General features: G+C 53.4%; 1 protein-coding gene across 4 annotated transcripts in view; it reads left to right on the top strand.

Annotated features, from left to right (window-relative positions):
• The window catches only part of KCNIP1 (potassium voltage-gated channel interacting protein 1), a gene marked incomplete at its 5' end in the record, with an annotated part of 307,261 nt that overhangs the window by 119,748 nt on the left and 175,221 nt on the right, over positions 1–12,292 (top strand). Inside the window, one exon of one of the 4 annotated variants that reach the window (XM_081269912.1) lies at positions 794–916. The exons of 2 other annotated variants lie outside the window; for them this stretch is intronic. In XM_081269912.1, the coding sequence (XP_081126038.1) occupies positions 856–916 (61 nt within the window). Of the gene's footprint in view, positions 1–793; positions 917–12,292 lie in introns of those variants that run through there. One more of the 4 variants, XM_081269913.1, reaches the window with a different exon arrangement.

Here is a 12,292-nt window from a genome sequence, read left to right as displayed (position 1 = left end):
AGTGGGCTACATATGATCTCCCCTGAAGTCAAACGAAATCAAAACGCAGCACACACAGGGACACACACGCACACGCATGCACACGCACACGCGTACGTTCTCCCTGGGGGGCAATCTGCTGCCCCCTGAACCCCACCCAGCAGCCCGTGCCTAGCTAGCCCCGGGTGCGTCTGCACCCGTCAACCGGGCGCCTCTCCCCGGTGTCCCGCGCACGCCCGGGCGTCTGGGGCGCGCAGGTGCGGGAAGCAGGGCCGGCGCCCCTCGTGCAGCCCCCGCCGCCCTCCGCGGTGACCCGCCGGCTGCGCCCCTGCCGCTCACACTCTCGCCCTGAGCGCAGCGGCGGGCGCGCGGCGGCTCCGCTCGCTCCGCGCGGATCCCGGCGCTGTTCATTCATGATCGGTACCCGGCCCCCGAGACCAGCCCGAGCGCCGGCAGGGAGCGCCCAGGGGCGGGCGGAGCGCGGCTCCCGCACCGCACGCGGCGCGGGCTCGGCAGCCTCGGCCGGTCGGGCGCCGGCCCCGTGTCCAGCGCCAGGCAGGCTCCGGGGCTCCGTCCTCGGCCCTTGGCGAGGGAACCACCGGCTGCTTCCTCGCTCCCGGGAGCCGTGGCGAAGGCTCACCCGAGCCGCCGGCCCTGTGAGTCAGTGCATGTGCGGGGCTGAGAGGGAAGCCAGCCGCCTCCCTGAGCCCCAGCCCCACGCTCGCTGCGTTCCAGGCTGCAGGCGAGCTGCCGGGGCTCCCGGCTTCCTCCTTTTTTTCTCCTCCAATTCGGAGTAGAGGAGACACACTGGTTTCCTTTCAGGGGAGGGGAGGGCAGGGCCCGGGGGTCCCAAGTCTCACTCAAGTCTTCGCTGCCATGGGGGCCGTCATGGGCACCTTCTCATCTCTGCAAACCAAACAAAGGCGACCCTCTAAAGGTAAGAAGTCCTTTTTCCTTTTGTTCCCCTGGCTGGGTTTGGGGGTTCTGGGTGCTGAGCTGGGGTCGCCATCTGCCTCCCTGAGTCTGGGCCCCCATCTCCACAAGGAGCCCAAACAGGTTCTTGGATCCAAAGGAGTAAGGAGGGTTGGTGTGAGCACCCGGAGGAGGGAGCCAGAGTGGGTGCTGGACCCAGAGGCACCTGGACCCCTCTGGGGCACCAGGGGCCGACCCTCCTCTGGGGGAAATCACCAGGAGCAGATTCACAGGTGGAGGTGACTGGATTCTCAGATGAAAATGTTGGGAAGCTCTTCTGCTCCCATGACGGATGGCACGGGCGCCATCCAACAAGGGTGCTCACACTCACCCACTGCTCCCCTGACCATACCAGGTGCAAACCTGCTAGTGTCCCAACCAGGGAGAGGGGGCCCTGCTTGCCCACCCCCTCAAAAAAAAAACAAACAAACAAAAAAAAAAAACCTCTGCAAGCCAAAAGGAATCAGCTGCTGCCAGGTGGTGAAATTCCCAGGGCTCCTGTCCTGGTGGCTCAGGAGTCAGTAGGAGCAAGGGCATCTCATGGGCGAGCTGCCAAGGTCCGGGACCACAGGGCACTGTCAAAGGGGGCTGAGAGGGGAGTTTCCGTTAAGGTTTAAGAGGCATAATACACTGGAGTCCCTCCTGCCTACAGCCTGCAGCTGTGTGTTCCCAGCTAAGCTGGGCCATGTCGCCAGTGACTTGTCAAGGGGTCCATGTGAAGTGGGGGCCATGGTGCCTGTGCAGGCCTCCTAGCCAGCAGTTGGAAAGTTGCTTGTTGGGATGTAGAACCTGGAAACAATTAGGAAAAGAGAGCGACGGGTTTGGTTTTGATTAATGTTCACATGCTGTTGTGAGTAGTGGAAGGATTTTAAGGAACCTGACACTGAAACATTCAAGTTCTGCCTTTGGAGCCAGATCTGGTTACAGGTGGGGGATACACGCATATCCCTTGTGCTGGCCAATGCTCAGAAGGGTACCAGGGCAGTGGTGGCCCTGGGAGACAATGAGTCTACTCTTCGGACTTGGGTCATCTCACCTTGATTGAAACCAAAGAGCTCCCCAGGAGTAGACTGTCCTTGAAGGCCCTGGGAAGAAGGGGTCCGGGATCCTGGTCCGGTCCCCAGAAATATCAGGCTGGCTGAGCACCAAAGAAAGAGTTCTTGGGTGCAGACCCCAGGTGATGAGACCGGGACAGAATTTTCAGGCCAGGACACAAGAAGAGGCTTTGGCCCATTCACAAGCTGAGTCCCACATCCTGGTGTCAGGGAGGGACTGGTTGCCCTTTGCTTAGTCCTAAGCAGGACAGGTCCATCTGCAAGCCTTGGCAGGGGACTTTGACTTCCAGAGCCCCGCCTCTCACAGATCCTGGGATGTTGCTTGATTGGGGACAATGTATAGCACCAAAGCCAGGACCCCTTCCCCTATCTCACTACCATGAGGTCCTAGAGATCAGAAGACTGTGGAGACAGGAAATTTGGGGGGTTGTTTTAAAAGAATTTCAACACCTGCACTCCCCTTAAGAGACAGTTAGGGGTCACAGAACAATCTCGGGCTCTAGAGTCCAGTGACATCTGGTGTAACCAGCTTCATTGTGCCTTTCCTCTGTGACCTTCAGCAAGTCCCCTCACCTCCCGAAGCTCAGTTTTCTTATCCATCTAATAGGTGGGATGCTGCGTCACAGAGGTGAACTAGAGGTGTGGGAAGTGGAGGGAGAGAGGACCCTGCCTCGTACACTGTGTTGGCCACAGTCACCAGAGACTCATAGGAGATGCTTACAAGGATGAGAGGATAGAGTGACAGACAGACATGGAGCTAGCTCCTTTAATAGGACTGGGGACAGCAAGAGCTCAGACATTACCATCCACCATTCCTTTGTGCTACCTGAAACTCCAGGTCACCCTGAATCAATTCCTGCAGGACTCTCAGAAGCAAAAGCTCTCTGCTTCTCTCTCCAGAATCCCAAGAAAGAGAAGGGGGATACCAGCATTCATTGTGCCCCTACTGTGTGCCTGGCACACTGCTAGGTGTGTTATCTGCGTGCTCACTTAACCCTTACAACAGAGATCCTAGTAGGTCCAGAGCCACTGCCCGAGTCCTGGGTGTTGGGCACTTCCTGCACAGAGCCTGAAACACTGGCTTGAAGTGTCCAGGAGCGCAGCTGCTCGCCTCCCTGGGCAGCTGCCCTGCAGAGTCTTTTCTCACTCTCGCTTAGTGGAATGCTAATCAGAGGAGACCCTGACTTCCAAGCTGCCTCCCTTGCAAGGGTCTTCTGCTGATTGGCATTCCACTGAGCAAGACAGAAGGGCTGGTGGCCAGGTCGCTGTCCCAGTCCATGCCTTGTTTTCTTTAAAAAGAAGAAGTTACAGTAGACATTTTCTTAGGCTCCACTTGGTTCTCAATTTCTACGGTTTGATTGCTGATGCTCTCGCTGGAGCTGCTGCTGTGATCTCTGCAAGGCTGGGCTCAGATCTAATTAGATGCAGTCAGAAGAGAGTGGTTGGGGTTTTCAACCCAGCTATCAGTCCCCCCCGCTGGGTTCAAACCCAGGCTGCACCACTCACTAGTTGTGTGACTAAGCCTTGTTTTCCTCAACTGTAAAACAGGGACAGTAGTAGTTACTATCTTAAAATAGCTGTTGAGTTGTGTGCATTTCAGGGATAATGCAAGTCAGACACTTAGCAGAGTGTCTGCTGCATAATAAGTGGTCAGCAAATTTTAGATTACTATTCAGTTTATGGCTGTGTTGTTTGGAGCTTCCATATGCCCAGAGTAAGGCCACGCTGGAAGGAGGCAGTACCTTTGAGAGTCTAAACAGCTTGAATCTGGAATGTTCTTCCAGCCCTGTCCAAGTAACTAAGACCAAAGTCCTCGGCTCTGAGACCCTGATCCCTTGCTTCAGTCTCCAGCTGGCCTCTGCTTCCTGCCTGGTCCTGAAAACTACACAGCCTGCTCAACTAAAGCCCTGAATGCTTTGAAAATATAATTTGGAAATACATACATGTCGTTAAAATACACCAAGGACTCTGCATGATTAGTGCTGCAAAGGAGTGCACCTAGCCCAACTGGGAAGCTCAGGGAGAGGTCCCTGAAGGCAGAGAAATCTCAAGTAATTGAAGAGCTCTGCCTCTGAATAAAAACATCCAAGTTCACTCTCCAGCCTTCTCTCTGTTTGGGATCTTTGTGAGTCTTTAATTAAAAACTGGTAAAGCCGTGCTTCTGGGATTCGGCTTCTGCATCCAGTCCCAGGCAGTTTCGGACTCTTGACAGTTTTATTTGTGCTTCTCATACCAAGGACCCTGCTCCTGGGTTTGAATGGCTGAGCGAGTTGAGTTAGGGGGTTGGGACAACTAGAGGAGCGTCATGCAGGTGCAATTGCTGGTTGTGGGGGTGGGAGGACAGGAGAGTTTTGGGAAGCTGACTCTAGGCCAAGACCACCTAGGCTGAGATTTTCCTATAAGCAAATACCCCTCGTTGCTGGGTTATGCCTCCAGGATTGAGTGAGGCATTCAGAATTCTGAGAAGGGGCTGAGCCTTGCTTGGGTCTCTAGAATGCCCAGGAAACTACTTTCTGGAAGGCCGCGTTGCAGGACAGACAAAGATATGGGGCTGGTCTCCTGGCTTCTAAATCATGGAGCCCCTTGGAGAATTCATGGAGGCAGAGTTTACCCTGGAGATTTCAGAGTGTATTGATGGAGCGGCACGTTTAACCTGGAGGCATCCAGGAGACCGGCGAGAGGCAGGGTCATGGAGAAGCAGATCTTCTGCGGTCGCGCAATCCTGGCTCCAAGGGACCTTTGGCAAATCGCTTCACCTTGGAAATGCCAGTTTCTTCCTTTGTAAAGGGGAATACTGAGGGATAGACATGTTTGAGCATCCAGCTTTGCCCATCTCTGCCCCTTCGCCCAGTAACTCCGTAGTAGTCTCTATCTCCCGGTCGGTCTGCTAATTAAAATTCTGCCCACGCTCCACGACCTCGCTGAGCAGTTTCCATACTCAGGAAGCCGTCTCTAAGCCCCAGGGAGAAGCAACTTCCCCCATCTGAATTCCTAAACTCTGTTAAGGTCTGAGTTCTTAGGAGTCACAGGTCATGTTTGGAATTAGGTGACCCTGAGAGGTGTTAAGCTCCTTCCCCATCACCAGAGTCTCGGCTTCTTGGGGCAGGAAACTGAATCATTTTTCACCATTTCCCACTCAGTTCTTTGCACACAGTAGGTACTCGGTAAATACTTCCTAGGGGAAATCATAAACAATGGTGGCTCTCCATGATTTCCTAGAACTTCGGTCCCTGCTGGGAAAGTGAGCTTCCCCCTGAGATTTCAGTTCCCAGCCCTGGACTTGGAATTAATTGAGACTTGGTCTGCTGGCTTTGAATTGGCTTTGTCCATGAAATGTACCGAATCTGTTTACCATTTAGCAGGAAAGTGCTGAGAACAGTGTTCCTACCCCCAGCCCCCGATATCCACAAAAGTGTGAGGAACCCACACGGAGGGCCAGGCACATCTCTGGTTGCTCAGTTCCACAAGAAACTCAGTGGAGCTCGAGATGAACAGCACAGAGATGGAAAAGGCTGGAAAATGTGTAGGATTTCCTGCCTAGAACCCGTGGGGCTTTTCATTCTGGACCCTGGTGAAGGACTTTGTCTACCTGGAAGGGCTTTGCTCACTGTCAGCTCTGTAAACGCCCAAGTGCAGGAGCTGATCTCACAAATGAGCAGGGGCTGAGCGGCTGCATGAATAAGGGGCTCAATAAATGAGCAAGTGAATGAGGCAACTGATGAATAAGCAAAGAATGACAGCAGGAATGACTGAACGGGAGTGGGTGAGCACCCAGGGTGCGCGTCCAGGAACGAGCGGATGACTGGCAGGGTCCTAGAAAAGCGGTGATGAAGGACTCTTTGTGAAGAATCAGTATTGATAACCATGCTCCCCAAATCCCGCATCTAACCCTGTCTTAGTCCCGTCTTCTATGACTAATAACACAAGACCACAGATCAGGGGCCTGTTCAAGAAAAGAGGCTCATGTTGGCTCATGGTTCTGGAGGTCCCAGGTTGAGAGACACATCTTGTTGGCAGGATCCTGAGGGGTGCGTCCATCCCGTGGTGAGACACAGGGGGCCCCTAGGTGACCTCTGGTCTCCTTCTCTTCTTATCAAGCCACCAGGATTCAGTGATGGGGCTCCCCCACGTGGCCTTACCTGCTCCTGATCACCTCCCAAGGCCCTGCCTCCAAACCCCATAGTGGGCTGTCTCCCCACCACCTCCATGGCAGTTGGACTCCATCATGATTTTTGGAGGGAACAAACCATACTCAACCATCGCAGCCCCACTGTGAAATTCGGAAGGAATCAAGGGTCCGGAAACCCTGGTGCCAATGAAGAGCAGACTTGTAGCAAATGATTCCTAGAAATGAGGAAACCAAGAATCCATCAAGAAGAGTCCCGGCCATTGTTTGGAGACCAGCAGGTATCCAAATTGACCTGGGGAAGGTCGGGGAGGCGCGAGAGACTGTTTTCCCTCTCTTGTGGAAAGAAAGGCCCCAGGGACTTCCTGTGTCCCCTTGCATTGGGGTTCCACTGTACCCTGTCTGGGTGACATCAAGGCTCTATGTCTATCCAGCCATTTATTTTTTAACTTAGCCCATCCCATAATTAACCTTTAGCATTGCTGCCTGCTATCACTTCTGTCCAAGGTCTACTCCAGCCACGTCGTCACCCACCTTTCTCTCCCCGCTCACCTGGAGCCCCTCCCCGTGTCCTAGCTCCTACACACCCTTCAAGGCCTTGTTCCCGTGGGAAAGCCCTCCGGGGCAGCTGCAGACAGCACGTCCCTGGCTTCTCGGTTCCCACACAGCTGTCGCTGTCCCTTCGCTGCAGCCCTGAACACGGGAAGAGACTGTCCTGATGGCTTTACCCACTCATCTCTCTGCCTTGCTCTCGGGGACTGATTTGTATTCCAGGGCCTATGTCAGGCCTGACACGGGGTCCAGGCTTAATGGATGTGGGCTGGTGGAGGTGGGGATGGATGGGCCACGGCTCGTGTTCTCGGTGGCTCCCAGTGGTGCCGGGACGTGGCGATGCAGATGAGAAATCCGCGTCTGCCTGCTCGGGGAGAAGCCTGTGACATTCTGCATAATGGCCCTGGAGCTGCCGTTCCCATTCATCAGGCAGGCGAGGAGCAGTGTTTAGGGGAGAGAGGAAGAAAGAGACCAAGAGTCCTGGGGCCTTCGGAGGGACTTGTTTCCGGGCTTCACCCCTCTCCAGGTAGCGTTGTAAGTAGGTCACCTCCTGGAAGTAGCTTCCTCGGATGGGATGGAGCCCCTCCCTGTCCTAGTCAGGGGTGGTGCTCTGCGTTACCTGCTGGCCATTCCGGCCAAATTCAATGCTCCGTCAGTGCAATGGTGGGGGGTATGGGGGGGGGCGCACTGCACTCAGGGGGGAAGCTGGGCAGAGGGTGCATTGTGGCCAGGGTGCATCTCGGTCAGGACCACCAGGTTAAAGTGAAGGCATACTCCTCTGCCGACCCACAGCCTATCTCACAGAGTCTTTCAGTTTTCTCCTCTGCAAAATGGAGACAGTGACAGTTGGTGTCTCCCTTTGGGCAGGGTGAGGTCAGGGAGGGTTGCAGAGGGCAGGCGCACAGCACTTGGCCTAGGGGAGACGGTTCCAGCCCTTGGGGTAACCCCTGCTCCTGGCATCTGCTCACCCTTGGTGATCTCTGTCCTGTGGCCTCTGACTCCACACCTCAGAGGCCCAAACTATCATATCCATGGTCACTGGAATGCTGAGCGGTATCTCTGGTGACACCATGGGAAGTCGTCAACTTTAGAAGGCAAAAGGTATGAATATGTGTGTCACCTGCGAGGATTGGACAGGACTTGGACAAGTCAGCTGGCCTGAGTGGCCTTTTATCTCCAGATCATCTAGAAAATTAAGGCTCAGTAGTAAATATGATAAGACATGTAAGAAACAGTGGCCAGCACATAGCAAGATTCCAGGAAAAAATAGGTTATTGTCCTCTAGGTCTTTGCTTCTCAGAGTGTGGTCCTCGAGCCAGCAGCCTTGGGAGTTTGTTAGAAACATAAAACTCCAGGCCCCAACCCAGGCCTTCCAAACCAGAACCTGCATTTTAACAAGATCACCAGTCGGTTTGTATGCCCACTGACATTTATAAGCATTGATGATGGCTAAAGTGGGTCAGTCACTCTCAGTGCCAGGCACCGTGGTCCCTTCAGCCCTGCAGGACAAGACACTGTTGCAGTTCCCATTTTGCAGAAGAGAAAACTGAGGCTCTCGAAGGAGAAAAGCCTGCTCAGGGTCCCAGAGCTTAAGCTTTTAACCTCACACTGACTTCTGCCCCTTGGGCCTCAGCTTGGGAGCCAAGGGGCCCAAGTGGACAGATAGCCCAGCCTGGCCAAAGGTGTGGAAGAAGGCGGCCAAGCACTGGGTAGCCCCACTGAATAACCAGACCACCACCCGTGGCCGCTTTCAGCCCATCTCAAAGTTCCCTGGATCTGTCTCCACTTAATCTGACACTTCAAAAGCTTGAAAATGAAATGATTGGGGGAAGAAGGCCAATTAGCAAATTCATTAATAGGATGAAACCTCTCTCCTCGGCTCTAATCATTTATGTGAACTAAATTTTTCTCCCTTTGTTACCGCCATCGTGGTCTGTCAGTAAAGGATGGAGCACTGAAACATCTCCAGGCATGTTAGAACCCCAAACTTTCAGCACCACCCATCAGAGTCAGGGCCCCCACAGTGTCCAGAGGGGCAGGGAGGGGTCAGTCAGTTCATGAGTGGTCATCATTGCCAAGGAAAGAAATGCAAGGGTTTGTTCTACCCTTGCAAGTGCACGGTGGCTTTCTGGTTAGTTCCCCATCTGTCCTGAGCTGCACGTTGACCTAAGTTCATGTTACACATACATGTGGTCCAGAGGTCATGAGCATAGACTCTTGGTTAGACAGACCTGGATTCAAATCCTGGCTCCGTGTCTTATTAGCTATGTGGCCTTGGACAAGTCAGCTGGCCTGTGTGGCCTTTCATTTTCACAGGATCTAGAAAATTAAGGCATCAGTAGTAAATGTGATCACGCATGTAAGAAATGGAGGTCAGCACATAGCAAGAATGCAGGAAAATAGGTTAGTGCCCTCTAGGTCTTTTGCTTTTCAAAGTGTGGTCCTCGAACCAGCAGCCTTAAAGACTTGTTAGAAACATAAAACTCCAGGCCCCAGCTCAGGCCTTCCAAACCAGAACCTGCATTTTAACAAGATCACCAGTCGGTTTGTATGCCCACTGACATTTATAAGCATTGGCCTAGAGCACACATTACAGAAATATATATTGCATTATATAAAATTATATACCAAGATGGAAAAATTATGTATCAAGCTTTGACAGCTTCTGATTCAAGCCTCTTATTATAGATGCAAAACATGAAGTCCAGAGAAGGTGAGTGGATTGCCTGAAGTCACACCGCTTCTGGGTCCCTCCAGGCATCCGAACCCCAGGCTTCCCCAGCCCTGCTTGTCTTCATACGAATAGTTACGAAGTCAGATTTCCCCAGATTAGCGCTTCTGAAATTGAGCTTTTCTTTCTTTTTAATAAAACAGAAGTGCCAGACTAGGTATGCCCACTAAGTTTTAATTTACTAATTTTAAATGTTATTCCAGCCAAGTGAGAGGCTGAATTTTGATTCTGCCAGCCGTGGCCCTAGCCGTACCTCCACGTTCTCTGCCACATCAAGTGTGACGAGGGGCATCCTGGGTCTTCCTCTCAGTTTCCTCTAAGACCAAGGGAACAGACCTGTGCAGCTAGAACTCTCCTGCCTAAGAAGCATGGGCACCGCTCAGGATCCAGAGCAGGCTGGGAGTGAGTTGATGTGTAGAGCCTTTGAGTCGGGATTTGAAGGCAGAAAATGTATCAGAAGTTAGCAGGAGTCCACACAGACGAAGGAAGGATCCGGAGCACGGAAGTCAACTGCCTTTTCCAGGGGGCTCGGCGGAACCCCTGTGGGGGGAGGTGACCTCACCTCCTTTTATTTTTTAGTAGTCTTTTGACAGTTGCATTATCTCATCTTGCTGGGTAGGAAGTGGGTCTGGGGGTGCTCAGGGAAGTCCTTGCCTGGCTGGTGATTATAGAGCAAGGACTTGAAGCCTGCCTGACCCAAGGCGCCCTGCTCATGGCCTCCTGCCTACAGCATGAGGTCAATCAAGCCTCTGATCTCCGGCCAGAGGCGGACAACTAGCTGCTGAGCTCCCAGGAGCTGAAAATAGCATCTCCACCTCCTCTTGGCCCTCTCGGTTCCCCAACCAGGCCCGCGCTGGCCCAATTGAGGGGAGGGCGCTGGTGGAGGCCACACCACTCCAGCCACCTCCAGGAAGTCAGGGCGGTGGCACCCAGGCCCTGTCACCATGCTGCCCTCCTGGCCCGGGGTGACCTTCCCAGGGGTCAGGTGTGTGTCAGCCCAGCTCCCTTGGGGAGGCTTCCCCACCCACCCCAGCTGGGGTGGCAGGGGCAGGGGCCTCCCTCCTGTGCCCTCGGCCAGCCCTGGGCTGAGGACATGACGTCCCCAAGGCCAAAGGCCACAACAGCCACATCGCCGAACTCCCCGCTAATGGCCATCTACACAATTTAAGGCAGAAATGGTAAACTTGGTATAAGGAAGTTTATCAAAATTCGGATTTTTTTTCCCACGATGACTATTTTGGTGACTTTTTTTTTTAATATTATCTGCTTTCAAAGCACGCCTCTTCACAGTGTCTGAGCCTCTATCTTTTCAGCTTTCGGGCATCTCTTGAAGGAGCCTGTTAGGTGTCTCAGCTTTGGAGTTAGAAACCAACAAAGAAAAATGGTCGTCTGCATTGGAGGCCTACTGTGCGCCAGAGGCTGTGCAAAGTGCTGATAAAACAACATTTATAATGAGTCAGAAGAAATGACCTTCACACGGCCCACGTGCCGTCTAAGTGTGGTTGACACTTTGATTTAATCTCCAGTGGACCCACAAGGTGGGCAGGATGGTTAGTTTCAGGTCAGAGGTGAAACCTCCTACTATGAGAAGCAGGCGCTGATCTCCCTGTTTTATAGATGGGGACCTGCGGCTCTGGGAGAGGTGACGTGCCCAGGTCCCCCAAAGGCTGGTGGAAGAATGAGGGCTCCATCCACTCTGAGGGACTCCAAAGCCCTTTCCTCTGTGATCAGAGCCCTTTGTATCCACTAAGCACATGAGGACAGGTCTGCAGAGTCCCACTAAGTGCCTGAAGCTTCCGCAGCTTGGTTCTATGTAAGCTGTGCAGGACCCCAGGGAGTAAAGGACATGACTGGACCCTTGCCAGACGAGAAAGGCAGAGTAAATGCAGTCAGCTCTCCACATCTGCAGGTGCCATGTCTTTAAATTCAATTGGTCACAGATGAAGAATGTTCCAGGAAAAAAATAATTTCCAGAGAGTTCCAAAGCTAAAACTCGAATTGGTCATGCACTAAATGCTGTGCTGAATATACCCAAATCAAGTGCTGGGCAGGCATTTCATTAGGCAGTAAGTAACTGAGATGAGTTAGAGTGGACACACAGTTTACATAAGGGCACCTGCAGATAGTGGCTTTGCAGGGACCCTGTAGAAGCCATTCCCCATGGACACCGAGGGACACCTATACCCAGTGACACCCTTCTCGAGGGCAGCTGAGCTAGGATTTGGGGAAGGTGGCTGGAATGTGGTCTGGTGTGAGTCGCAGGGCTGGGCTGACGTGGTGCCTTGCTGTCCCAGGCTGCAGAGGGTGTGACATTGTGCCGGCTCTGCACAGGGGAAGCACCTCTGACGGAGCCTCTGGGGCTGGAGGGCAGGAGCAGCCTGGCCAAGGTGGCTTTGGAGCTTGATTAAGGGGGGAGGGCCTGGCCAGGCAGGAGCCTCAGCAGGAAGTTCCAGGCAGAGGGATACGATGGGCCAGCCCCAGAAGCAGGCAGCAGGAAAGGAGAGGGATGGAAAGCGACATTGGTGTTTGGTATTTTGGGGGCTTGGAGGCTGTCACTAGGAAGCTTATCACCAGAAATGGAGGCAAAGACCTGCATCAGGTTGTCCACATGCGGGAAGGTGGTTCCTGAGAGGTGACAGGCAATAGTGGTGATGCTCATGGTTGGTGGTGACAGTGTTGGTGGTGGCAATGGAGGTAGTGGTGGTGGTGATGGGGTGGTGTTATTAGGACGAGTGGAGCAGGCGTACTATTGGTGTTGAGGCATTGGTGACAGTAACAATGGAAGTGATAGTGGTGTTGGAGACACGTGGCGTTGGTGGTAATGCAGCTGATCCCAGGTATGGAGGTGGTGACGATGGTGGTGATGATGGTGGTGTG

The sequence above is a fragment of the Spermophilus citellus genome (assembly GCF_964194105.1).
Source record: "Spermophilus citellus genome assembly, chromosome: 1".
NCBI lineage: Eukaryota > Metazoa > Chordata > Mammalia > Rodentia > Sciuridae > Spermophilus > Spermophilus citellus.
This window is presented reverse-complemented; position numbering and strand designations above follow the sequence as displayed.